The following is a 26,774-nucleotide window of genomic DNA, read 5'->3' on the forward strand; positions in this document are numbered from 1 at the left end:
CTGTTCTGCTCCGCTCTGTTCCGCTCTGCTCTGTTCCGCTCTGTTCTGCTCCGCTCTGTTCTGCTCCGCTCTGTTCTGCTCCGCTCTGTTCCGCTCCACTCTGTTCCGATCTGTTCCGCTCCACTCTGTTCCGCTCTGTTCTGCTCCGCTCTGTTCCGCTCCGCTCTGTTCTGCTCCGCTCTGTTCTGCTCCGCTCTGTTCCGCTCCGCTCTGTTCCGCTCCGCTCTGTTCCGCTCCGCTCTGTTCCGCTCTGCTCTGTTCCGCTCTGTTCTGCTCCGCTCTGTTCTGCTCCGCTCTGTTCTGCTCCGTTCTGTTCTGCTCCGTTCTGTTCTGCTCCGATCTGTTCTGCTCCGCTCTGTTCCGCTCTGTTCCGCTCTGCTCTGTTCCGCTCTGTTCTGCTCCGCTCTGTTCCGCTCTGTTCTGCTCCGCTCTGTTCCGCTCTGTTCCGCTCCGCTCTGTTCCGCTCCGCTCTGTTCCGCTCTGTTCTGCTCCGCTCTGTTCCGCTCCGCTCTGTTCCGCTCTGCTCTGCTCCGCTCTGTTCTGCTCCGCTCTGTTCCGCTCCGCTCTGTTCCGCTCCGCTCTGTTCCGCTCTGCTCTGTTCCGCTCTGTTCCGCTCCACTCTGTTCCGATCCGTTCTGCTCCGCTCTGTTCCGATCCGTTCTGCTCCGCTCTGTTCCGCTCCGCTCTGTTCCGCTCCGCTCTGTTCCGCTCCGCTCTGTTCCGCTCTGCTCCGCTCTGTTCTGCTCCGCTATGTTCCGCTCCGTTCTGCTCCGCTCTGTTCCGCTCCGCTCTGTTCTGCTCCGCTCTGTCCGCTCCGCTCTGCTCCGCTCTGTTCTGCTCCGCTCTGTTCCGCTCCACTCTGCTCCGCTCTGTTCTGCTCCGCTCTGTTCTGCTCCGCTCTGTTCTGCTCCGCTCTGTTCTGCTCCGCTCTGTTCTGCTCCGCTCTGTTCCGCTCCACTCTGTTCCGCTCCGTTCTGCTCTGTTCTTCTCCTCTCCCCATGTGAGCTACTGGTTGTGTGTCTGTACTGACGTGTGACCTACTGGTTGTGTGTCTGTACTGACATGTGACCTACTGGTTGTGTGTCTGTACTGACATGTGACCTACTGGTTGTGTGTCTGTACTGACATGTGACCTACTGGTTGTGTGTCTGTACTGACATGTGACCTACTGGTTGTGTGTCTGTACTGACACGTGACCTACTGGTTGTGTGTCTGTACTGACACTTGACCTACTGGTTGTGTGTCTGTACTGACACGTGACCTACTGGTTGTGTGTCTGTACTGACACGTGACCTACTGGTTGTGTGTCTGTACTGACACGTGACCTACTGGTTGTGTGTCTGTACTGACACGTGACCTACTGGTTGTGTGTCTGTACTGACACGTGACCTACTGGTTGTGTGTCTGTACTGACATGTATGTGTAACTGATAGATGTTTTAAATGTATGTCAGTTGTAAAGTTTTTTTGTCTGTAATTACTTTGTTGTTATGTGTGGGACTCCAGTAAGAGTAGTTGTCGGCTAATGGGGGATCCTAATGTATCAAATATCTGTTCAGTTCCCCTGTGCTCTGTGGTGAGACCAGACCACTGTGGTGAGACCAGACCACTGTGTTGAGACCAGACCACTGTGGTGTATTGCCCACTAAACACAGAGTAGAACAGACAACTGTCTTATTCAGAGAGCCAGGGCCATAATTAGACTGTCTCCTCTCTCTCTCTCTCTCGCCCCCCCCCCCCCCCCCCCCCCTTCCTGTCTGGTTTCTGGAGCAGTATACTCCAAAATGGCCTGCACTGCAACGGAAAGGTGCCCTGTGTGAAAAACGGTGACACACTGAATGACCTAAAATGATCAATCCCATATCGGTCTATAAACAGTCAGGCCAACCCAAGCTGTACTGTGCAGGTTGGCTAATAGTAGGACTAGTGCACCTAGCACTGTTGTTGGGTTAGCAGTGTTTCTATAGTACAGGCACCTAGTACTGTTGTTGGGTTAGCAGTGTTTCTATAGTACAGGCACCTAGTACTGTTGTTGGGTTAGCAGTGTTTCTGTAGTACAGGCACTGTTGTTGGGTTAGCAGTGTTTCTATAGTACAGTCACCTAGTACTGTTGTTGGGTTAGCAGTGTTTCTGTAGTACAGGCACTGTTGTTGGGTTAGCAGTGTTTCTGTAGTACAGGCACCTAGTACTGTTGTTGGGTTAGCAGTGTTTCTGTAGTACAGGCACTGTTGTTGGGTTAGCAGTGTTTCTGTAGTACAGGCACTGTTGTTGGGTTAGCAGTGTTTCTGTAGTACAGGCACTGTTGTTGGGTTAGCAGTGTTTCTGTAGTATAGGCACTGTTGTTGGGTTAGCAGTGTTTCTGTAGTACAGGCACTGTTGTTGGGTTAGCAGTGTTTCTGTAGTACAGGCACTGTTGTTGGGTTAGCAGTGTTTCTGTAGTACAGGCACTGTTGTTGGGTTAGCAGTGTTTCTGTAGTACAGGCACTGTTGTTGGGTTAGCAGTGTTTCTGTAGTACAGGCACTGTTGTTGGGTTAGCAGTGTTTCTGTAGTACAGGCACTGTTGTTGGGTTAGCAGTGTTTCTGTAGTACAGGCACTGTTGTTGGGTTAGCAGTGTTTCTGTAGTACAGGCATTGTTGTTGGGTTAGCAGTGTTTCTGTAGTACAGGCACTGTTGTTGGGTTAGCAGTGTTTCTGTAGTACAGGCACTGTTGTTGGGTTAGCAGTGTTTCTGTAGTACAGGCACTGTTGTTGGGTTAGCAGTGTTTCTGTAGTACAGGCACTGTTGTTGGGTTAGCAGTGTTTCTGTAGTACAGGCACTGTTGTTGGGTTAGCAGTGTTTCTGTAGTACAGGCACTGTTGTTGGGTTAGCAGTGTTTCTGTAGTACAGGCACTGTTGTTGGGTTAGCAGTGTTTCTGTAGTACAGGCACTGTTGTTGGGTTAGCAGTGTTTCTGTAGTACAGGCAGTACAGGCACTGTTGTTGGGTTAGCAGTGTTTCTGTAGTACAGGCACTGTTGTTGGGTTAGCAGTGTTTCTGTAGTACAGGCACTGTTGTTGGGTTAGCAGTGTTTCTGTAGTACAGGCACTGTTGTTGGGTTAGCAGTGTTTCTGTAGTACAGGCACTGTTGTTGGGTTAGCAGTGTTTCTGTAGTACAGGCACTGTTGTTGGGTTAGCAGTGTTTCTGTAGTACAGGCACTGTTGTTGGGTTAGCAGTGTTTCTGTAGTACAGGCACTGTTGTTGGGTTAGCAGTGTTTCTGTAGTACAGGCACTGTTGTTGGGTTAGCAGTGTTTCTGTAGTACAGGCACTGTTGTTGGGTTAGCAGTGTTTCTGTAGTACAGGCACTGTTGTTGGGTTAGCAGTGTTTCTGTAGTACAGGCACTGTTGTTGGGTTAGCAGTGTTTCTGTAGTACAGGAGGTGGAGTTGGGTTAGCAGTGTTTCTGTAGTACAGGAGGTGGAGTTGGGTTAGCAGTGTTTCTGTAGTACAGGAGGTGGAGTTGGGTTAGCAGTGTTTCTGTAGTACAGGAGGTGTAGTACAGTTGGGTTAGCAGTGTTTCTGTAGTACAGGAGTTGTTGGGTTAGCAGTGTTTCTGTAGTACAGTGTAGCAGTGTTTCTGTAGTACAGGACTGGTTGGGTTAGCAGTTGGGTTAGCAGTGTTTCTGTAGTACAGGCACTGTTGTTGGGTTAGCAGTGTTTCTGTAGTACAGGAGGTGGAGTTGGGTTAGCAGTGTTTCTGTAGCAGTGTTTCTGTAGTACAGGAGGTGGAGTGTTTCTGTAGTACAGGAGGTGGAGTTGGGTTAGCAGTGTTTCTGTAGCAGTGTTTCTGTAGTACAGGAGTTACAGTTGGAGTTGGGTTAGCAGTGTTTCTGTAGTACAGGAGGTGGAGTTGGGTTAGCAGTGTTTCTGTAGTACAGGAGGTGGAGTTGGGTTAGCAGTGTTTCTGTAGTACAGGAGGTGGAGTTGGGTTAGCAGTGTTTCTGTAGTACAGGAGGTGTTGTTGGGTTAGCAGTGTTTCTGTAGTACAGGAGGTGGAGTTGGGTTAGCAGTGTTTCTGTAGTACAGGAGGTGGAGTTGGGTTAGCAGTGTTTCTGTAGTACAGGAGGTGGAGTTGGGTTAGCAGTGTTTCTGTAGTACAGGAGGTGGAGTTGGGTTAGCAGTGTTTCTGTAGTACAGGAGGTGGAGTTGGGTTAGCAGTGTTTCTGTAGTACAGGAGGTGGAGTTGGGTTAGCAGTGTTTCTGTAGTACAGGAGGTGGAGTTGGGTTAGCAGTGTTTCTGTAGTACAGGAGGTGGAGTTGGGTTAGCAGTGTTTCTGTAGTACAGGAGGTGGAGTTGGGTTAGCAGTGTTTCTGTAGTACAGGAGGTGGAGTTGGGTTAGCAGTGTTTCTGTAGTACAGGAGGTGGAGTTGGGTTAGCAGTGTTTCTGTAGTACAGGAGGTGGAGTTGGGTTAGCAGTGTTTCTGTAGTACAGGAGGTGGAGTTGGGTTAGCAGTGTTTCTGTAGTACAGGAGGTGGAGTTGGGTTAGCAGTGTTTCTGTAGTACAGGAGGTGGAGTTGGGTTAGCAGTGTTTCTGTAGTACAGGAGGTGGAGTTGGGTTAGCAGTGTTTCTGTAGTACAGGAGGTGGAGTTGGGTTAGCAGTGTTTCTGTAGTACAGGAGGTGGAGTTGGGTTAGCAGTGTTTCTGTAGTACAGGAGGTGGAGTTGGGTTAGCAGTGTTTCTGTAGTACAGGAGGTGGAGTTGGGTTAGCAGTGTTTCTGTAGTACAGGAGGTGGAGTTGGGTTAGCAGTGTTTCTGTAGTACAGGAGGTGGAGTTGGGTTAGCAGTGTTTCTGTAGTACAGGAGGTGGAGTTGGGTTAGCAGTGTTTCTGTAGTACAGGAGGTGGAGTTGGGTTAGCAGTGTTTCTGTAGTACAGGAGGTGGAGTTGGGTTAGCAGTGTTTCTGTAGTACAGGAGGTGGAGTTGGGTTAGCAGTGTTTCTGTAGTACAGGAGGTGGAGTTGGGTTAGCAGTGTTTCTGTAGTACAGGAGGTGGAGTTGGGTTAGCAGTGTTTCTGTAGTACAGGAGGTGGAGTTGGGTTAGCAGTGTTTCTGTAGTACAGGAGGTGGAGTTGGGTTAGCAGTGTTTCTGTAGTACAGGAGGTGGAGTTGGGTTAGCAGTGTTTCTGTAGTACAGGAGGTGGAGTTGGGTTAGCAGTGTTTCTGTAGTACAGGAGGTGGAGTTGGGTTAGCAGTGTTTCTGTAGTACAGGAGGTGGAGTTGGGTTAGCAGTGTTTCTGTAGTACAGGAGGTGGAGTTGGGTTAGCAGTGTTTCTGTAGTACAGGAGGTGGAGTTGGGTTAGCAGTGTTTCTGTAGTACAGGAGGTGGAGTTGGGTTAGCAGTGTTTCTGTAGTACAGGAGGTGGAGTTGGGTTAGCAGTGTTTCTGTAGTACAGGAGGTGGAGTTGGGTTAGCAGTGTTTCTGTAGTACAGGAGGTGGAGTTGGGTTAGCAGTGTTTCTGTAGTACAGGAGGTGGAGTTGGGTTAGCAGTGTTTCTGTAGTACAGGAGGTGGAGTTGGGTTAGCAGTGTTTCTGTAGTACAGGAGTACAGGAGGTGGAGTTGGGTTAGCAGTGTTTCTGTAGTACAGGAGGTGGAGTTGGGTTAGCAGTGTTTCTGTAGTACAGGAGGTGGAGTTGGGTTAGCAGTGTTTCTGTAGTACAGGAGGTGGAGTTGGGTTAGCAGTGTTTCTGTAGTACAGGAGGTGGAGTTGGGTTAGCAGTGTTTCTGTAGTACAGGAGGTGGAGTTGGGTTAGCAGTGTTTCTGTAGTACAGGAGGTGGAGTTGGGTTAGCAGTGTTTCTGTAGTACAGGAGGTGGAGTTGGGTTAGCAGTGTTTCTGTAGTACAGGAGGTGGAGTTGGGTTAGCAGTGTTTCTGTAGTACAGGAGGTGGAGTTGGGTTAGCAGTGTTTCTGTAGTACAGGAGGTGGAGTTGGGTTAGCAGTGTTTCTGTAGTACAGGAGGTGGAGTTGGGTTAGCAGTGTTTCTGTAGTACAGGAGGTGGAGTTGGGTTAGCAGTGTTTCTGTAGTACAGGAGGTGGAGTTGGGTTAGCAGTGTTTCTGTAGTACAGGAGGTGGAGTTGGGTTAGCAGTGTTTCTGTAGTACAGGAGGTGGAGTTGGGTTAGCAGTGTTTCTGTAGTACAGGAGGTGGAGTTGGGTTAGCAGTGTTTCTGTAGTACAGGAGGTGGAGTTGGGTTAGCAGTGTTTCTGTAGTACAGGAGGTGGAGTTGGGTTAGCAGTGTTTCTGTAGTACAGGAGGTGGAGTTGGGTTAGCAGTGTTTCTGTAGTACAGGAGGTGGAGTTGGGTTAGCAGTGTTTCTGTAGTACAGGAGGTGGAGTTGGGTTAGCAGTGTTTCTGTAGTACAGGTGGAGTTGGGTTAGCAGTGTTTCTGTAGTACAGGAGGTGGAGTTGGGTTAGCAGTGTTTCTGTAGTACAGGAGGTGGAGTTGGGTTAGCAGTGTTTCTGTAGTACAGGAGGTGGAGTTGGGTTAGCAGTGTTTCTGTAGTACAGGAGGTGGAGTTGGGTTAGCAGTGTTTCTGTAGTACAGGAGGTGGAGTTGGGTTAGCAGTGTTTCTGTAGTACAGGAGGTGGAGTTGGGTTGCAGTGTTAGCAGTGTTTTAGCAGTGTTTCTGTAGTACAGGAGGTGGAGTTGGGTTAGCAGTGTTTCTGTAGTACAGGAGGTGGAGTTGGGTTAGCAGTGTTTCTGTAGTACAGGAGGTGGAGTTGGGTTAGCAGTGTTTCTGTAGTACAGGAGGTGGAGTTGGGTTAGCAGTGTTTCTGTAGTACAGGAGGTGGAGTTGGGTTAGCAGTGTTTCTGTAGTACAGGAGGTGGATTGGGTTAGCAGTGTTTCTGTAGTACAGGAGGTGGAGTTGGGTTAGCAGTGTTTCTGTAGTACAGGAGGTGGAGTTGGGTTAGCAGTGTTTCTGTAGTACAGGAGGTGGATTGGGTTAGCAGTGTTTCTGTAGTACAGGAGGTGGAGTTGGGTTAGCAGTGTTTCTGTAGTACAGGAGGTGGATTGGGTTAGCAGTGTTTCTGTAGTACAGGAGGTGGAGTTGGGTTAGCAGTGTTTCTGTAGTACAGGAGGTGGATTGGGTTAGCAGTGTTTCTGTAGTACAGGAGGTGGAGTTGGGTTAGCAGTGTTTCAGGAGGTGTTGGGTTAGCAGTGTTTCTGTAGTAGTACAGGAGGTGGAGTTGGGTTAGCAGTGTTTCTGTAGTGTTTGGGTTAGCTGTAGTACAGGAGGTGGAGTTGGGTTAGCAGTGTTTCTGTAGTACAGGAGGTGGAGTTGGGTTAGCAGTGTTTCTGTAGTACAGGAGGTGGAGTTGGGTTAGCAGTGTTTCTGTAGTACAGGAGGTGGAGTTGGGTTAGCAGTGTTTCTGTAGTACAGGAGGTGGAGTTGGGTTAGCAGTGTTTCTGTAGTACAGGAGGTGGAGTTGGGTTAGCAGTGTTTCTGTAGTACAGTACAGGAGGTGGAGTTGGGTTAGCAGTGTTTCTGTAGTACAGGAGGTGGAGTTGGGTTCTGTAGTACAGGAGGTGGATTGGGTTAGCAGTGTTTCTGTAGTACAGGAGGTGGATTGGGTTTCTGTAGTACAGTGTTTCTGTAGTACAGGAGGTGTTTCTGTTGGGTTAGCAGTGTTTCTGTAGTACAGGAGGTGGAGGGTTGGGTTAGTACAGGAGGTGGAGTTGGGTTAGCAGTGTTTCTGTAGTACAGGAGGTGGATTGGGTTAGCAGTGTTTCTGTAGTACAGGAGGTGGAGTTGGGTTAGCAGTGTTTCTGTAGTACAGGAGGTGGAGTTGGGTTAGCAGTGTTTCTGTAGTACAGGAGGTGGATTGGGTTAGCAGTGTTTCTGTAGTACAGGAGGTGGATTGGTAGTAGGTAGTTTGCCAAACAGAAGGCAACTGAATTGATATTCTTTCTTTTGTTTTCTTTCAACTTTTATTTTGTTGTCCAGCAGCCAAAGGCATTATCTTAGTCATATTAGCATCCCACGCTAGTTATTTCATCTTTAGATCTCCCCTCTTTCTACATTTTCTAACACCTATCTCCATATTTGACCATGAAACAACTTTTCCCTGTAAATTAGCATTTTGGATCATTGACGCGTAGGCCTCCTGCCGTGTTCACGTTGCTGCGCCTGAAATGTGAAGAAATAAATGTTTTTCAACATTCTGATCTGTTCCATCAGCCTTATGAATTGATAGAGCGTTTACCTCCACTATACTACTTTGATACACATCAGTGGGCGTATTGGAAGGGTACGCGTGCTGAGGGGGACGCAGCACCCAGTGGAAAAGGCTAAATAATAATACAACATTTAAAAAAATGAGGAAATCAAACTTTACTAGTCCTGTATTACCTGACCGATATAGCTGTGTGTACTCTGATGAGGAGGGTTGGATAGGGTAGTGGGGAGGTAGTGGGGAGGTAATGGAGAGGGTAGTGGGGAGGTAATGGATAGGGTAGTGGGGAGGTAGTGGGGAGGTAATGGATAGGGTAGTGGGGAGGTAATGGATAGGGTAGTGAGGAGGTAATGGAGAGGGTTGGATACGGTAGTGGGGAGGTAATGGATAGGGTAGTGGGGAGGTAATGGAGAGGGTTGGATACGGTAGTGGGGAGGTAATGGATAGGGTAGTGGGGAGGTAATGGATAGGGTAGTGGGGAGGTAATGGATAGGGTAGTGGGGAGGTAATGGATAGGGTACTGAGGTAATGGATAGGGTACTGAGGAGGTACTGGAGAGGGTTGGACAGGGTAGTGAGGAGGTAATGAAAAGGGTTGGATAGGGCAGTGAGGTGGTAATGGATAAGGCAGTGAGAAGGTCATGGATAGGGTAGTGGGAGGTAATGGAGAGGGTTGGATAGGGTACTGAGGTAATGGATAGGGTACTGAGGAGGTACTGGAGAGGGTTGGACAGGGTAGTGAGGAGGTAATGAAAGGGTTGGATATGGTACTGAGGTAATGGATAGGGTAATGAGGAGGGTTGGATATGGGAGTGAGGAGGTAATGAAGAGGGCAGATCACAATGCTTGTTGGTACATTTGGTATCCATAGTAACGTGACATCAGTGTGTGTACGGCCTATCCCATTTGTACTGTAGTGTATTTTCTCTGATAGCAGCCATACGAGGAAGTAACCTGAACTAACCCTTTAAATCCTCTTCCATGTTATTATTTCGTGGCCTCACTTTCTTTCTTTGTTCCCAATTTGCTAACCAGCCATGTTGCATTATGCTGGAAAAAAAACCCCATGTATTTTTAATATCAAGCTATTTGTGTTGTTTTGGAAGGAGATAGACAACCATAGTCCTCTGTCATTTCAACAACAACAACAAACAAACAAACAAACAGTCAATCCTGTTTTATTTGAATCACTCCCTCCTTTTCAGAAGTGGTAGTTTTAAAATAACACGTCCGTATACAGCTCTGTGTTTGGTGAGGCTGAGGCCTCTGGGGGTTTTAGCCAAAGTGGCTGGTAGAAATGCTTCTGTGGTGAGTGAAAAGTTGAAGTGTTGCTCTGTGTTTGGTGAGGCTGAGGCCTCTGGGGGTTTTAGCCAAAGTGGCTGTTAGAAATGCTTCTGTGGTGAGTGAAAAGTTGAAGTGTTGCTCTGTTGTTTGAATGCAATGTAAAGGTCAAACACAGCAAAAAACAACTCCCTCTTTTGGGCAGCAAATTGTTTCACTCTTCTTCCTTAATTAACAAAGTTGCAAAAGCTCTCGACTGTGTTTTAGTGAAGGTAATGGAAATGTTTGTTTGCTAAAGTAGAATGGGTCTGGGCAGTACCCTGGTCTGTTGGGTCTGGGCAGTACCCTGGTCTGTTGGGTCTGGGCAGTACCCTGGTCTGTTGGGTCTGGGCAGTACCCTGGTCTGTTGGGTCTGGGCAGTACCCTGGTCTGTTGGTTCTGGGCAGTACCCTGGTCTGTTGGTTCTGGGCAGTACCCTGGTCTGTTGGTTCTGGGCAGTACCCTGGTCTGTTGGGTCTGGGCAGTACCCTGGTCTGTTGGGTCTGGGCAGTACCCTGGTCTGTTGTGTCTGGGCAGTACCCTGGTCTGTTGGTTCTGGGCAGTACCCTGGTCTGTTGGTTCTGGGCAGCACCCTGGTCTGTTGGTTTTGGGCAGTACCCTGGTCTGTTGGTTTTGGGCAGTACCCTGGTCTGTTGGTTTTGGGCAGTACCCTGGTCTGTTGGTTCTGGGCAGCACCCTGGTCTGTTGGTTCTGGGCAGTACCCTGGTCTGTTGGTTCTGGGCAGTATCCTGGTCTGTTGGTTCTGGACAGTACCCTGGTCTGTTGGTTTTGGGCAGTACCCTGGTCTGTTGGTTTTGGGCAGTACCCTGGTCTGTTGGTTCTGGGCAGTACCCTGGTCTGTTGGTTCTGGACAGTACCCTGGTCTGTTGGTTCTGGGCAGTACCCTGGTCTGTTGGTTCTGGGCAGTATCCTGGTCTGTTGGTTCTGGGCAGTATCCTGGTCTGTTGGTTCTGGGCAGTACCCTGGTCTGTTGGTTCTGGGCAGTACCCTGGTCTGTTGTGTCTGGGCAGTACCCTGGTCTGTTGGGTCTGGGCAGTACCCTGGTCTGTTGGGTCTGGGCAGTACCCTGGTCTGTTGGGTCTGGGCAGTACCCTGGTCTGTTGGGTCTGGGCAGTACCCTTGTGTGTTTGGGTCTGTGCAGTACCCTGATCTGTTGGGTCTGGGCAGTACCCTGGTCTGGGGTGTATCCTGGTATGTTGGGTCTGGGCGGTTCTGTACCCTGGTCTGTTGGGTCTGGGGTGTACCCTGGTCTGTTGGGTCTGGGCGGTTCTGTACCCTGGTCTGGGGTGTACCCTTGTCTAAGCAGTACCCTGGTCTGTTGGGTCTGGGTGGGGCTGTACCCTGGTCTGGGGTGTACCCTGGTCTGGGCAGTACCCTGGTCTGTTGGGTCTGGGTGGGGCAGTACCCTGGTCTGTTGGGTCTGGGTGATCTCTCTTTCATCTCACTCCTTCCATCCTGTCTCTCTCCGCCTGTCTCCCCCTCTCTTTCTTCCCCTGTGTGTCTTCCTCTGACCCCAAAGCCTATTACAGGTGTTTGATGGTGGGGCATGGTGTTTGTCTTGGAGGCCTAGTGAAGAGGCTTATCTGGTACAGACTGCCATGTCACGACTGTTACCAGCCCTACTGAGCCAGACTGTATCTACTATCTGTCTCAGCCACAGCTCCCTGTCTGTCTGCCTCCCTCTCTGCCTCCCTCTCTGCCTCCCTCTCTGCCTCCCTCTCTGCCTCCCTCTCTGCATCCCTCTCTGCCTGCCTCTCTGCCTGCCTCTCTGCCTGCCTCTCTGCCTGCCTCTCTGCCTGCCTCTCTGTCTACCTCTCTGTCTGCCTCTCTGTCTGCCTCTCTGTCTGCCTCTCTGTCTGCCTGTCTCTGTGTCTGCCTCTCTGTCTGCCTGTCTCCGTGTCTGCCTCTGTGTGCCTGTCTCCGTGTCTGCCTCCCTGCCTCCCTCCTTCACTTCCCCATACGATACGATAGCACTGTGTCCTCTGTTGATACGATAACACTGTGTCCTCTGTTGATACGATAACACTGTGCCCTCTGTGGATACGATAACACTGTGCCCTCTGTGGATGCGATAACACTGTGTCCTCTGTGGATGCGATAACACTGTGTCCTCTGTTGATACGATAACACTGTGTCCTCTGTGGATGCGATAACACTATGTCCTCTGTTGATACGATAACACTGTGTCTTCTGTGGATACGATAACACTGTGTCCTCTGTGGATGCGATAGCACTGTGTCCTCTGTGGATGCGATAGCACTGTGTCCTCTGTGGATGCGATAGCACTGTGTCCTCTGTGGATGCGATAGCACTGTGTCCTCTGTGGATGCGATAGCACTGTGTCCTCTGTGGATGCGATAGCACTGTGTCCTCTGTGGATGCGATAGCACTGTGTCCTCTGTGGATGCGATAGCACTGTGTCCTCTGTGGATGCGATAGCACTGTGTCCTCTGTGGATGCGATAGCACTGTGTCCTCTGTGGATGCGATAGCACTGTGTCCTCTGTGGATGCGATAGCACTGTGTCATCTGTGGATGCGATAGCACTGTGTCCTCTGTGGATGCGATAGCACTGTGTCCTCTGTGGATGCGATAGCACTGTGTCCTCTGTGGGATGCGATAGCACTGTCCTCTGTGGGATGCGATAGCACTGTCCTCTGTGGGATGCGATAGCACTGGTTGCTTTTTCAGATTTAAGCTCATCAATAGCTTTCAAGTTATGACGTCGATGTCCTGGAACATGTGGCCAAACATCCTCCAAAACAATCACAGTTACCGGTTCAAATCAACAAGACCTTAGAACAAAAGGAATCTTGCTGTTCCCAAAAGCAAATGTGTTATTTCTGATCCTACAAGTGGATTTAAGATGCTCAACATGTAGGCCTTCTGCCCTCTGTGTTTCAGACAAGGAGACCCTGATCACGGACAGTGGGAAGCTGCATACTCTGGATCTGCTGCTGTGTCGCCTGAAGACTCAGGGACACCGCGTCCTCATCTACTCCCAGATGACTCGCATGATCGACCTGCTGGAGGTGAGTGCAGTAGGGTGCAGAGTAGGATGGACTCAAGGGTCACTCATCTACTGTCAAGCGACCACATGGTCATCAGAGTGAGAGATGTCCACAGAAACAGTGCGGCTGACCTGTTATTATAATGCATCTCAGAGTAGGACTGCTGGATCAGCCCCCCCCCCCCCCCCCAAACTGATCCTAGATCAGCAGTCCTGGGACTGGGAAGCTTTATGAATAGTGGCCTTGACGTTTGGAAAAAACGAAGCTACACTATATATATATATACACAAAGTATGTGGACACCCCTTCAAATTAGTGGATTCAGCCACACCCGTTGCTGACATGTGTTTAAAATCGAGCGCACAGCCGTTCAATCTCCGTAGACAAACATTGGCAGTATAATGTCCTGAACTGAAGAGGTCAGTGACTTTCAACGTGGCACCGTCATAGGATGCCACCCGTTGTTGTGGAGTGGGAATGTCTAGGAGCAACAACGGCTCAGCCGCGAAGTGGTAGGCCACACAAGCTCACAGAGCGGGGCCTGTCGAGTGCTGAAGCAGGTACAAATCGTCTGTCCTCGGTTGCAACACTCACTACTGAGTTCAAAAACTGCCTCTGGAAGCAACGTCAGCACAAAAAACTGTTCGTCGGGAGCTTCATGAAATGGCTTTCCATAGCCGAGCAGCCGCACACAAGCCTAAGATCACCATGTGTAATGCCAAGTGTCGTCTGGAGTGGTGTAAAGCTCGCCGCCATTGGACTCTGGAGCAGTGGAAACGCGTTCTCTGTAGTGATGAATCACGCTTCACCATCTGTCAGTCCGACGGACGAATCTGAGTTTGGCAAATGCCAGGGGAACGCGACCCGCCCCAATGCATAGTGCCAACTGTAAAGTTTGGTGGAGTTGGAATAATGGTCCGGGGCTGTTTTTCATGGTCTGGGCCCCTTTGTTCCCAGTGAGGGGAAATCTTAACGCTACAGCATACAATTACATTCCAGATTCGGTGCTTCCAGCTTTGTGGCAACAGTTTGGGGAAGGCCCTTTCCTGTTTCAACATGACAATGACCCTGTGCACAAAGCGAGGTCCATACAGAAATGGTTTGTAGAGATCGGTGTGGAAGAACTTGACTGGCCTGCACAGAACCCTGACCTCAACTCCATCGAACACCTTTGGGATGAATTGGAACGACGACTGCGAGCCAGGCCTAATTGCCCAACATCAGTGCTCGACCTCACTAGTGCTCTTGTGGCTGAATGGAAGAAAGTCCCTGCAGCAATGCTCCAACATCTAGTGGAAAGCCTTCCCAGAAGAGTGGAGGCTGTTATAGCAGCAAAGGGGGGACCAACTCCATATTAATGCCCATAATTTTGGAACGAGATGTTCGACGAGCAGGTGTCCACATACTTTTGGTCATGTAGTGTAGATCTCTCTCCACTAGGGGGACACAGGTATCGCTGGTTGCTCTGATTATCCTGTACCTCGTAGAGAGACTACCTCTTGGAGGGTGGGGGGGATGGGGGAGGGGATGAGTGGGCAATGGGCTTGAGTGAGGGAAAATGGATGCATGGAGGAAACCAAAAGCACTTGTTTGTGGCATGTGGAAAGGTCTCTTGTTGAGCTGAAAGCATGGGAACAGCCAGGGTGCTTCCAGTGTTACAGCATTCTGACCCCTGTACAACAATAGCACTCCGTCACTTCTGGTCCTAGCTCTGTATAGCTCTATCTCTATTGTTGCCCTATAGACACAAACACACAGGCACCTCCGTGGCGTGAAGTCATCGTAACAGGAACTCCTCCATTCTCTCATGGTCGGTCTTGTTCCGTAGTGAGCTAGTGTGTTCTGTAGTGAGCTAGTGTGTTCTGCAGTGAGGTAGTGTGTTCTGTAGTGAGCTAGTGTGTTCTGCAGTGAGGTAGTGTGTTCTGTAGTGAGACAGGGTGTTCTGTAGTGAGACAGGGTGTTCCGTAGTGAGACAGGGTGTTCCGTAGTGAGACAGGGTGTTCCGTAGTGAGACAGGGTGTTCCGTAGTGTGTTCTGTAGTGAGGTAGTGTGTTCTGTAGTGAGGTAGTGTGTTCTGTAGTGAGGTAGTGTGTTCTGTAGTGAGGTAGTGTGTTCTGTAGTGAGGTAGTGTGTTCTGTAGTGTTTGTGTTCCGTAGGGTGTTCCGTAGTGAGGTAGGGTGTTCTGTAGTGTTTATTGTGTTCCATAGGGTGTGAGGTTAGGGTGTTGCGTAGGGTGTGAGGTATGGTGTTGCGTAGTGCGGTAGTGTGTTGCGTAGTGAGGTAGTGTTTTCCGTAGTGTGTTGCGTAGTGAGGTAGTGTTTTCCGTAGTGTGTTGCGTAGTGAGGTAGTGTGTTGCGTAGTGAGGTAGTGTGTTGCGTAGTGAGGTAGTGTGTTGCGTAGTGAGGTAGTGTGTTGCGTAGTGAGGTAGTGTGTTGCGTAGTGAGGTAGTGTGTTGCGTAGTGAGGTAGTGTGTTGCGTAGTGAGGTAGTGTGTTGCGTAGTGAGGTAGTGTGTTGCGTAGTGAGGTAGGGTGTTGCGTAGTGAGGTAGGGTGTTGCGTAGTGAGGTAGGGTGTTGCGTAGTGAGGTAGGGTGTTGCGTAGTGAGGTAGGGTGTTGCGTAGTGAGGTAGTGTGAGGTATGGTGTTGCGTAGTCAGGTAGGGTGTTGCGTAGTCAGGTAGGGTGTTGCGTAGTCAGGTAGGGTGTTGCGTAGTCAGGTAGGGTGTTGCATAGTGAGGTTAGGGTGTGAGGTAGTGTGTTGCGTAGTGAGGTTAGGGTGTAAGGTTAGGGTGTGAGGTAGGGTGTTGTGTAGTGTGTTGCGTAGTGAGGTAGTGAGGTTAGGGTGTGAGGTTGGGTGTTGTGTAGTGTGTTGCGTAGTGAGGTAGTGAGGTTAGGGTGTGAGGTAGGGTGTTGTGTAGTGTGTTGCGTAGTGAGGTAGTGAGGTTAGGGTGTTGCGTAGTGAGGTAGTGAGGTTAGGGTGTTGTGTAGTGTGTTGCGTAGTGAGGTAGGGTGTTGCGTAGTGAGGTAGGGTGTTGCGTAGTGAGGTAGGGTGTTGCGTAGTGAGGTAGGGTGTTGCGTAGTGAGGTAGGTAGGGCGTTCAGTGGTTCTTTTCATGGTGAGGTAGTGCGTTTCGTGGTGAGGTAGTGTTTGATGGCTAAACTGTACTGTTTTCATAACTAGGTCTTTGATGGCTGGTGACTGGCTACGTGTTCCTCCCGTCTGTTGGGTAACATGGCTGGCAGACATCTTATTGGCTGGGCATGGGGCAAATGCCAGTGGTGGGAAAATAGCCCAAAAACGAAATAATGTGGTCTATACTAGGTCTTCAAAAGAGATGATTGGTGGGTGCTGACACACTATATATAGTCTTTAGTCGTTGGGCAGGGAGGGATAAATGCAAATGGTAATGACACAAAAACAAGGCAGCAAGGTGATCTGTGATCAATGACAGTACTGAATAAATACACTTTGACTCCTACTCATCAATAGACAGTGATTTATTTCTTCTGAAGTTGAATTGAGTCATTCATAGATGAAGTCAAACTCCCCTCGTCTATCTCCCCTTTCGCTTACCAATATGATCTCTCTCCAGCTGGAGTTGATTTTCCGTCCCCTCTGTCTGTTCTTTTTTTTTGGGGGGGGGAGAACAAAACCAAAACCCCAGAGATTGTAATCTGTGTCATTAGCGTGATTGTTTTTTCGTCTCCAGTCGGCGTGGCGATCTTCGGCGCCGTGTAACATCGCCGATCTTCCCTAGCTCCGAGGCCAGATGGATGACAATGACGTCGTCAGCTGTTCTGTCAGGGCGGAGCGTTGCCAAGTGTCTCTGCTTCTAGTTTGCATGGGTTAACCACACACTGTCACCAAAAACACACACACACACACACACACACACACACACACACACACACACACAGTTCCAGAAATGTTACGATGGGGTCTTTGCTGCTGTACACCGTTCAGTCAGATTTGTCTGCAGTCTTTATTTATTGTTCCTCTTGGATCAGGAAAACCACCGCATTGCGTCTGCATATATTACAAGAACAGCAAGGCAAGGCCACTCACTGAAAAATGCAAGAGCCATTCTGATTGGGGTCTATGCTGTTCTAAACGATCCAATTTGGATTTTGTAGTGACTAGCCTTCTATTCATTGAGCTATTGTTTGACTCATTATTCCTTCATTCATTCTCCAGATGGTTCATGTGGTCCAGGTCTGTCTCAGTCACGACCAGAACGCTGGAGTCTCAAGTCAAGAGTACAGTCGTGGCCAAAAGTTTTGAGAATGACACAAATGTTAATTTCCACAAAGTTTGCTGCTTCAGTGTCTTTAGATATTTTTGTCAGATGTTACTATGGAATACTGAAGTATAAATACAAGCATTTCATGAGTGTCAAAGGATTTATTAACAATTACATGAAGTTAGTCAATATTTGCAGTGTTGGCCCTTCTTTTTCAAGACCTCTGCAATCTGCCCTGGCACGCTGTCAATTAACTTCTGGGCCACATTCTGACTGATGGCAGCCCATTCTTGCATAATCGATGCTTGGAGTTTGTCAGAATTTGTGGGTTTTTGTTTGTCCACCTGCCTCTTGAGGATTGACCACAAGTTCTCAATGGGATTAAGGTCTGGGAAGATTCCTGGCCATGGACCCAAAATATCAATGTTTTGTTCCCCGAGTCACTTTGTTATCACTTTTGCCTTATGGCAAGGTGCTCCATCATGCTGGAAAAGGCATTGTTCGTCACCAAACTGTTCCTGGATGGTTGGGAGAAGTTGCTCTCGGAGGATGTGTTGGTACCATTCTTTATTCATGGCTGTGTTCTTAGGCAAAATTGTGAGTGAGCCCACTCTCTTGGCTGAGAAGCAACCCCACACATGAATGGTCTCAGGATGCTTTACTGTTGGCATGACACAGGATTGATGATAGCGCTCACCTTGTCTTCTCCGTACAAGCTTTTTCCGGATGCCCCAAACAATCGGAAAGGGGATTCATCAGAGAAAATGACTTTATCCCAGTCCTCAGCAGTCCAATCCCTGTACCTTTTGCAGAATATCAGTCTGTCCCTGATGTTTTTCCTGGAGAGGAGTGGCTTCTTTGCTGCCCTTCTTGACACCAGGCCATCCTCCAAAAGTCTTTGCCTCACTGTGCATGCAGATGCACCCACACCTGCCTGCTGCCATTCCTGAGCAAGCTCTGTACTGGTGGTGACCCGATCCCCCAGCTGAATCAACTTTAGTAGATGGTCCTGGCGCTTGCTGGACTTTCTTGGGCGCCCTGAAGCCTTCTTCACAACAATTGAACCGCTCACCTTGAAGTTCTTGATGATCCGATAAATGGTTGATTTAGGTGCAATATCCTTGCCTGTGAAGCCCTTTTTGTGCTAAGCAATGATGACGGCACGTGTTTCCTTGCAGGTAACCATGGTTGACAGAGGAAGAACAATGATTCCAAGCACCACCCTCCTTTTGAAGCTTCCAGTCTGTTATTCAAACTCAATCAGCATGACCGAGTGATCTCCAGCCTTGTCCTCGCCAACACTCACACCTGTGTTAACGAGAGAATTACTGACATGATGTCAGTGGGTCCTTTTGTGGCAGGGCTGAAATGCAATGGAAATGTTTTTTGGGGATTCAGTTCATTTGAATGGAAGAGAGGGACTTTGCAATCAATTGCAATTCATCTGATCACTCTTCATAACATTCTGGAGTATATGCAAATTGTCGTCGTACAAACTGAGGCAGCAGACTTTGTGAAAATTTATATTTGTGTCATTCTCGAAGCTTTTGGCCACGACTGTACTAGCTACCTTCGGTAGAATAAAGATACTTAATGTCAGTATGTCGCCGCTCTGCTGGCCAGGATGGACACTGCCGAGACCTGGGTGACCGAGGACACAGACAGCGAGTCATGACTGGCTAGGATTCACTCACGGGGTAGAACTAAAAGTGGGAGAGACATGGTTGACTAAGAGGGAGATGAGGGAGTTTTAGGGAGGTGGAGGAGGTTACAGTTGAGAGAGGTACATGGATACAGGGAAGGAGGAGTGTTAAGTGGGAGAGAGGCAGCTCTTTCTGTAATTAATTGGCCAGAGCCAATCAGAGGTGGTTAGCATCAGAGACCAGGGTCAGATGTGTTGAGTGAGAACCGGGGCCGGATGTGTTGAGTGGGAACCGGGGCCGGATGTGTTGAGTGGGAACCGGGGCCGGATGTGTTGAGTGGGAACCGGGGCCGGATGTGTTGAGTGGGAACCGGGGCCGGATGTGTTGAGTGGGAACCGGGGCCGGATGTGTTGAGTGGGAACCGGGGCCGGATGTGTTGAGTGGGAACCGGGGCCGGATGTGTTGAGTGGGAACCGGGGCCGGATGTGTTGAGTGGGAACCGGGGCCGGATGTGTTGAGTGGGAACCGGGGCCGGATGTGTTGAGTGGGAACCGGGGCCGGATGTGTTGAGTGGGAACCGGGGCCGGATGTGTTGAGTGGGAACCGGGGCCGGATGTGTTGTGGGAACCGGGGCCGGATGTGTTGTGGGAACCGGGGCCGGATGTGTTGTGGGAACCGGGGCCGGATGTGTTGTGGGAACCGGGGCCGGACGTGTTGAGTGGGAACCGGGGCCGGACGTGTTGAGTGGGAACCGGGGCCGGACGTGTTGAGTGGGAACCGGGGCCGGACGTGTTGAGTGGGAACCGGGGCCGGACGTGTTGAGTGGGAACCGGGGCCGGACGTGTTGAGTGGGAACCGGGGCCGGACGTGTTGAGTGGGAACCGGGCCCGGACGTGTTGAGTGGGGACCGGGGCCGGATGTGTTGTGGGAACCGGGGCCGGATGTGTTGTGGGAACCGGGGCCGGACGTGTTGAGTGGGAACCGGGGCCGGACGTGTTGAGTGGGAACCGGGGCCGGACGTGTTGAGTGGGAACCGGGGCCGGACGTGTTGAGTGGGAACCGGGGCCGGACGTGTTGAGTGGGAACCGGGGCCGGACGTGTTGAGTGGGGACCGGGGACGGACGTGTTGAGTGGGAACCGGGGCCAGATGTCTCTCTCCAGTTGCTCTGTGTTGTGGCCCACTTCAAGCCAACCGAGTTCTCCTGTGACTCAACAAGAGCCAGGAATAAGCTGGTATCTTAAAACCCTTTATTCCCCCCTCCTCCAGGAGTACATGGTGTATCGTAAACACACCTACATGCGTCTGGACGGCTCCTCCAAGATCTCAGAACGCAGAGACATGGTGGCTGACTTCCAGAGCAGGTGAGTCTGTCTCTCTTAGTTCAACTGTTTTCATCCTCCTCCAGGCTATTGGCTGTGGACGGCTTTGGCTCGCTACTGTTTGTCTCTGTGTGTTCTGGTTTGTCTCTGTGTGTTCTGGTTTGTCTCTGTGTGTTCTGGTTTGTCTCTGTGTCTTCTGGTTTGTCTCTGTGTGTTCTGGTTTGTCTCTGTGTGTTCTGGTTTGTCTCTGTGTGTTCTGGTTTGCATTAGTTCTGCTCTCTGTGGGCCTTGGGCGCTCTGCTCCTAGTTGTGGTGAACGTGTGATACATTGTAAACCATCTCTCTGGCTATACAATCTGCTGACGAGCATATCACCCTGCATCGCACTGCTGGCCAGATGCTGCTGGAAGTGGTGTTTGACGGCCAGTAGGAAGCACTCTTTCATCTGGTCAAAAAAATATATCCCAAAGCCCCAGGGCAGTGATTGGGGACATTGCCCTGTGTGTGGTGTTTCGTATGGGAATGTTTAACAGGTGGTCCTGACTCTCTGTGGTCACTAAAGATCCCATGGCACTTATCGTAAGAGTAGAGGTGTTATCCCTGGTGTCCTGGATAAATTCCCAATCTGGTCCTCATACCATCATGGCCAACTAATCATCCCCAGCTTCCATTTGGCTCATTCATCCCCCCCTCCTCTCCCATATAACTGTTCCCCAGGGCGTTGCTGTAAATGAGTCATCTTACCTGGTAAAATAAGGGTCATTAACAATAATGTTCTTTCTCTTTCCTCCCTTCGTCTCTCAGGACTGACATCTTTGTGTTCCTCCTGAGTACGAGGGCTGGAGGTCTGGGCATCAACCTGACTGCTGCTGACACTGTGAGGATCTCTCTCTCTCTCTCTCTCTCTCTCACTCTCTCATATCCCCCTTTCTGTCTCTGTCTCTCTCTCACCCACCTCGCTCTCTCTTGTCCCCCTCTCTCTCTCTCTCATCCCCCGCTCTCTCTCTCTCTGTCTCTCTCTCTCATCCTCATCGGTCTCTCACCCCCTCTCTGTCTCTCGTCCCCCGCTCTCTCTCTCTCTCTCTCTCTCTCTCTCTCTCTCTCTCTCCCTCTCTCTCTCTCTGTGTGGAGCCATTTAGATATGGATGTCTAAATAAGCTTCTGTAAATGTTTCTCAAAACAACCATATACCATCCATATACCATACCATTCACCAACCCAACAAATAACTGGCATACATATAACGACAGTATAACTACCATACATATAACTGCAGTGTGGAAGGTATAACTGCAGTGTGGAAGGTATAACTGGTATAACTGCAGTGTGGAAGTATTAACTGGTATTACTGGTATAACTGGTATAACTGCAGTGTGGAAGATATAACTGGTATAACTGCAGTGTGGAAGGTATAGCTGGGGTAACTGCAGTGTGGAAGGTATAACTGGGGTAACTGCAGTGTGGAAGGTATAACTGGGGTAACTGGTATAACTGCAGTGTGGAAGGTGTAACTGCTATAACTGCAGTGTGGCTGGTATAACTGGGGTAACTGCAGTGTGGAAGGTGTAACTGCTATAACTGCAGTGTGGAAAGTATAACTGGGGTAACTGCAGTGTGGAAGGTATAACTGGGGTAACTGGTATAACTGCAGTGTGGAAGGTGTAACTGCTATAACTGCATTGTGGCTGGTATAACTGGGGTAACTGCAGTGTGGAAGGTGTAACTGCTATAACTGCAGTGTGGAAGGTATAACTGGGGTAACTGCAGTGTGGAAGGTATAACTGGGGTAACTGATATAACTGGTATAACTGCAGTGTGGCTGGTATAACTGGTATAACTGCAGTGTGGCTGGTATAACTGGTATAACTGCAGTGTGGAAGGTGTAACTGCTATAACTGCAGTGTGGAAGGTATAACTGGGGTAACTGCAGTGTGGAAGGTATAACTGGGGTAACTGGTATAACTGCAGTGTGGAAGGTATAACTGGGGTAACTGGTATAACTGCAGTGTGGAAGGTGTAACTGGTATAACTGGTATAACTGCAGTGTGGAAGGTGTAACTGCAATAACTGCAGTGTGGCTGGTATAACTGGGGTAACTGCAGTGTGGAAGGTGTAACTGCTATAACTGCAGTGTGGAAGGTATAACTGGGGTAACTGCAGTGTGGAAGGTATAACTGGGGTAACTGCAGTGTGGAAGGTGTAACTGCTATAACTGCAGTGTGGAAGGTATAACTGCAGTGTGGAAGGTATTACTGGTATAACTGCAGTGTGGAAGGTGTAACTGCTATAACTGCAGTGTGGAAGGTATAACTGGGGTAACTGGTATAACTGCAGTGTGGAAGGTATAATTGCAGTGTGGAAGGTATAACTGCAGTGTGGAAGGTATAACTGGTATTACTGGTATAACTGCAGTGTGGAAGGTATAACTGCAGTGTGGAAGGTATAACTGCAGTGTGGAAGATATAACTGCAGTGTGGAAGGTATTACTGGTATAACTGCAGTGTGGAAGGTATAACTGGTATTACTGGTATAACTGCAGTGTGGAAGGTATAACTGCAGTGTGGAAGGTATAACTGGTATAACTGCAGTGTGGAAGGTATAACTGGTATTACTGGTATAACTGGTATAACTGCAGTGTGGAAGGTATAACTGGTATAACTGCAGTGTGGAAGGTATAACTGGTATAACTGCAGTGTGGAAGGTATAACTGGTATTACTGGTATAACTGGTATAACTGCAGTGTGGAAGGTATAACTGGTATAACTGCAGTGTGGAAGGTATAACTGGTATAACTGCAGTGTGGAAGGTATAACTGGTATAACTAACTGTTTTCACCAGCTGGTCTTCTCGGTGGCTGTGAGTAATTTGCTTCTCTCCATTTTGTTCGCTCTCTCGCTTTCGCTCTCTCGCTCACCCTCACGCTCTCCTTCTCACGCTCTCTCGCACTCTCCCTCTCTCTCACTAGGTGATCTTCTATGACAGTGACTGGAACCCTACAGTGGACCAGCAGGCTATGGACAGAGCTCATCGCCTGGGTCAGACCAAGCAGGTCACTGTGTACCGTCTGATCTGTCAGCTCACTATAGAGGAGAGGATACTGCAGAGGGCCAAGGAGAAGAGTGAGGTGAGACACTACTTTAGGTCAAGAAGAAGATGGAGCTCACTACTGACCTCCTACAGGGTTTAATGCAATGAACTAAACACTACTGACATCCTACCAGGGTTTAATACAATGAACTAAACACTACTGACATCCTACCAGGGTTTAATACAATGAACTGAACACTACTGACATCCTACAGGACTTAATACAATGAACTAAACACTACTGACATCCTACCAGGGTTTAATATGACGCTCTGCACGGTACTGACATCCTACCAGGGTTTAATATGACGCTCTGCACGGTACTGACATCCTACCAGGGTTTAATATGACACTGCACGGTACTGACATCCTACCAGGGTTTAATATGACACTCTGCACGGTACTGACATCCTACCAGGGTTTAATATGACACTCTGCACGGTACTGACATCCTACCAGGGTTTAATATGACACTCTGCACGGTACTGACATCCTACCAGGGTTTAATATGACACTGCACGGTACTGACATCCTACCAGGGTTTAATATGACACTCTGCACGGTACTGACATCCTACCAGGGTTTAATATGACACTCTGCACGGTACTGACATCCTACCAGGGTTTAATATGACACTCTGCACGGTACTGACATCCTACCAGGGTTTAATATGACACTCTGCACGGTACTGACATCCTACCAGGGTTTAATATGACGCTCTGCACGGTACTGACATCCTACCAGGGTTTAATATGACGCTCTGCACGGTACTGACATCCTACCAGGGTTTAATATGACGCTCTGCACGGTTTCTACCTTTTTTTGTAGAGAGACCCTAAAGGCCTTGGTCCTAGTTAACCCTTTGTATCCATGTGTCCTCCTCTCTCTCCTCTCCATCAGATCCAGAGGATGGTGATCTCTGGGGGGAACTTTAAACCAGACACCCTGAAGCCTAAAGAGGTGGTCAGTCTACTGCTGGACGATGAGGAGCTGGAGAAGAGACGTGAGGGGACTTGTGATTGGTTCCTGTTGTTCCTGTGTGAGAAAGCCTGTTTACTGATTTGTCTGCTACCTCTGTATTGTGTCCCGCAGTGCGCGTTCGTCAGGAAGAGAAGACACAACAGGAGGAGTGCAGCAAGGTGAAGGACCGCAGGAGAAAGAGAGAGAAATACGCTGACAAGGTACAACCTTAGCCTTTTTAAACAATACTTTTAAGTTTCAGACCCCTTTTCCCCGTTTCCACGTTCTGTTATGTTACAGCCTTATTCTAAAATCGATTCAATATTTTTTTCCCCCCTAATTAATCTACACACTATCCAGTAATGACAAAGCAAAGACAGTTATAATTATTATTATTTTTTTTTACGTTTGCTAATTTATACAAATAAAAATGAAAACGGATGAAAAACATTCCCACAGCATGATGCTGCCACCACCATGCTTCACCGTAGGGATGGTGCCAGGTTTCCTCCAGACGTGACCCTTGGCATTCAGAATCTTGTTTCTCATGGTCTGAGAGTCCTTCAGGTGCCTTTTTGGCAAACTCCAAGAGGGCTGTCATGTGCCTTTTACTGAGTAGTGGCTTCCGTCTGGCCACTCTACAATAAAGGCCTGATTGGTGGAGTGCTGCAGAGATGGTTGTAGTTCTGTAAGATTCTCCCATCTCCACAGAGGAACTCTGGAGCTCTGTCAGAGTGACCATCGGGTTCTTGGTCACCTCCCTGCCCTTCTCCCCCGATTGCTCAGTTTGGCCGGGAGGCCAGCTCTAGGAAGAGTATTGGTGGTTCAAACTTCTTCCATTTAAGAATGATGGAGGCCACTGTGTTCTTGGGGACCTTCAATGTTGCAGAAATGTTTTGGTACCCTTCCCCAGATCTGTGCCTCGACACAATCCCGTCTCGGAGCTCATTGGACAATTCCTTCGACCTTATGGCTTGGTTTTTGCTCTGACATGCACTGTCAACTGTGGGACCTTTATATAGACAGGTGTGTGCCTTTCCAAATCATGTCCAATCAATTGAATTTACTACAAGTGGACTCCAATCAAGTTGTAGAAACATCTCAAGGATGATCAATAGAAACAGGATGCACCTGAGCTCAATTTTGAGTCTCATAGCAAAGGGTCTGAATACTTATGTAAATAAGGTATTTCTGTTTTTTTTATTTATTTTTTTTTATCTGTTTTTGCTTTGTCTGTATGGGGTACTGTGATGTCATTATGGGGTATTGTGATGTCACTATGGGGTATTTTGATGTCACTATGGGGTATTGTGTGTAGATTGAGGATTCTTTATTTATTTAATCAATTTTATTATAAGGCTGTAACATACCTAAATGTGGAAGAAGTCAAGGGTCTGAATACTTTCCACTGTGTATGACATATTATTGTTCTCCACACCACCTCAAACATTTTAAGCCATCGTTGGCCTTCATATATGGAGATAAGGCCATGTGCATCCTGACCACTATGGCCCTGTGCAGCTGTTTGGCGGCCATATTGGAAATGGCCGCTGGGGACATCGGCAATGGCACTTTGATAAAAAAATATAAACACTTCTGTCCTAGCTGTGTGAAATTTTGTGCCTCACAAATGTCAATGACACAAATCTGGAGAAGAAGAAAAATATATATATATAATGCCTATTTATTAGTTAGAGAGGAACATTGTGGCTTTTAATCCCACTACTCACATCAAAGAGCATTATAGCATGGTGCCTCCCTTACAAAGGGAAGAGCAGGAAGCCACTGAAGGTGCTGTGGTTATCCCCGCTGTCAGAGATCCATCCATCTTTAAGGAGATGCGTGAATCTACACTTCCTGCAGAGAAAGATTCAGCACCGTCTCTCATATACATTGTTATTAATGCTGCACTCTAGCCGGATGGCATATACACCAGTTTATTAGGTACACCCATCTAGTACCAGACTGGAACCCCCCCCCCCCCTTTGCCTCCACAATTATTGAATTATTCAGAACATGGAAACGATGCTCAATTAGTATCAAGGGACCTAACGTGTGCCAGGAAAAACCCCACACCATTACACTACCGCCACCAGCCCGTACCGTTGACACCAGGCAGGATGGGTCCATGGACTGATGCTGCTTACCCCAAATCCTGACTCTGCCATCTGCATGACGCAACGGGAACTGGGATTCCTCAGACCAGGCCATGTGTTTTTCCCCATTCCTCAGTTGTCCAGTGTTGGTGATGGCGTTACCCACTGGAGCCTCTTCTTCTTGTTTTTAGCTGATAGGAGTGGAATCCGGTGTGGTCGTCTGCTGCAATAACCCTGACAAGGACCGACGAGTTGTTGTTTCCCGAGATGCCGTTCTGTACACCACTGTTGTACCGCGCTGTTTGTGTCCCGCCTGTTAGCTTCCACGATTCTTGCCATTCTCCTTGTACCTCTCTCACCAACGAGCTGTTTTCACCCACAGGACTTCGTCTGACTGGATGTTTGTTTGTTTGTCGCACCGTTCTCAATTAACTCTAGACACTGTCGTGCGTGAAAAGCCCAGGAGGCCGTCCGGTTATGAGGTATAGGAACCGGTGCGCCTGGCACAAACGGTCATACCACGCTCAGTCACGTAGGTCACTCGTTTGGTACATTCTAACGTTCAGTCGAACAGTAACTGAATGCCTTGATGCCTGTTTTCCTGCTTTATATATCAAGCCACGGCCATGTGTGACTCTGTCTGTAGGAGCTATCCATTTTCATGAACGGTGTACCTAATATAGTGTATATTATATGGTGATAGTGTGGTCAGGACCTGTAATTGTGCTGTAGGCCGATGTTGCTGAGGATTGTAGTCAAGACCACTGTAGTTTCCTACACATCCGGAATCAGTCAAACCAGCAGAAAAGGCCACCATTGCCCTGGCTGTGAACCATTGCCCTGGCTGTGAACCATTGCCCTGGCT

General features: G+C 48.9%; 1 protein-coding gene across 3 annotated transcripts in view; it reads left to right on the plus strand.

Annotated features, from left to right (window-relative positions):
* The window catches only part of LOC139407409 (INO80 complex ATPase subunit), a 97,712-nt gene that overhangs the window by 58,210 nt on the left and 12,728 nt on the right, over positions 1–26,774 (plus strand). For all 3 annotated transcript variants that reach the window (XM_071151168.1, XM_071151171.1, XM_071151170.1), the window contains 6 exons: positions 12,460–12,587; positions 19,714–19,808; positions 20,571–20,643; positions 22,732–22,890; positions 23,754–23,856; positions 23,946–24,034. In XM_071151168.1, the coding sequence (XP_071007269.1) occupies positions 12,460–12,587; positions 19,714–19,808; positions 20,571–20,643; positions 22,732–22,890; positions 23,754–23,856; positions 23,946–24,034 (647 nt within the window). The remainder of the gene's footprint in view (positions 1–12,459; positions 12,588–19,713; positions 19,809–20,570; positions 20,644–22,731; positions 22,891–23,753; positions 23,857–23,945; positions 24,035–26,774) is intronic.

The sequence above is a fragment of the Oncorhynchus clarkii genome, chromosome 4 (assembly GCF_045791955.1).
Source record: "Oncorhynchus clarkii lewisi isolate Uvic-CL-2024 chromosome 4, UVic_Ocla_1.0, whole genome shotgun sequence".
Classification (NCBI taxonomy): Eukaryota; Metazoa; Chordata; class Actinopteri; order Salmoniformes; family Salmonidae; genus Oncorhynchus; species Oncorhynchus clarkii.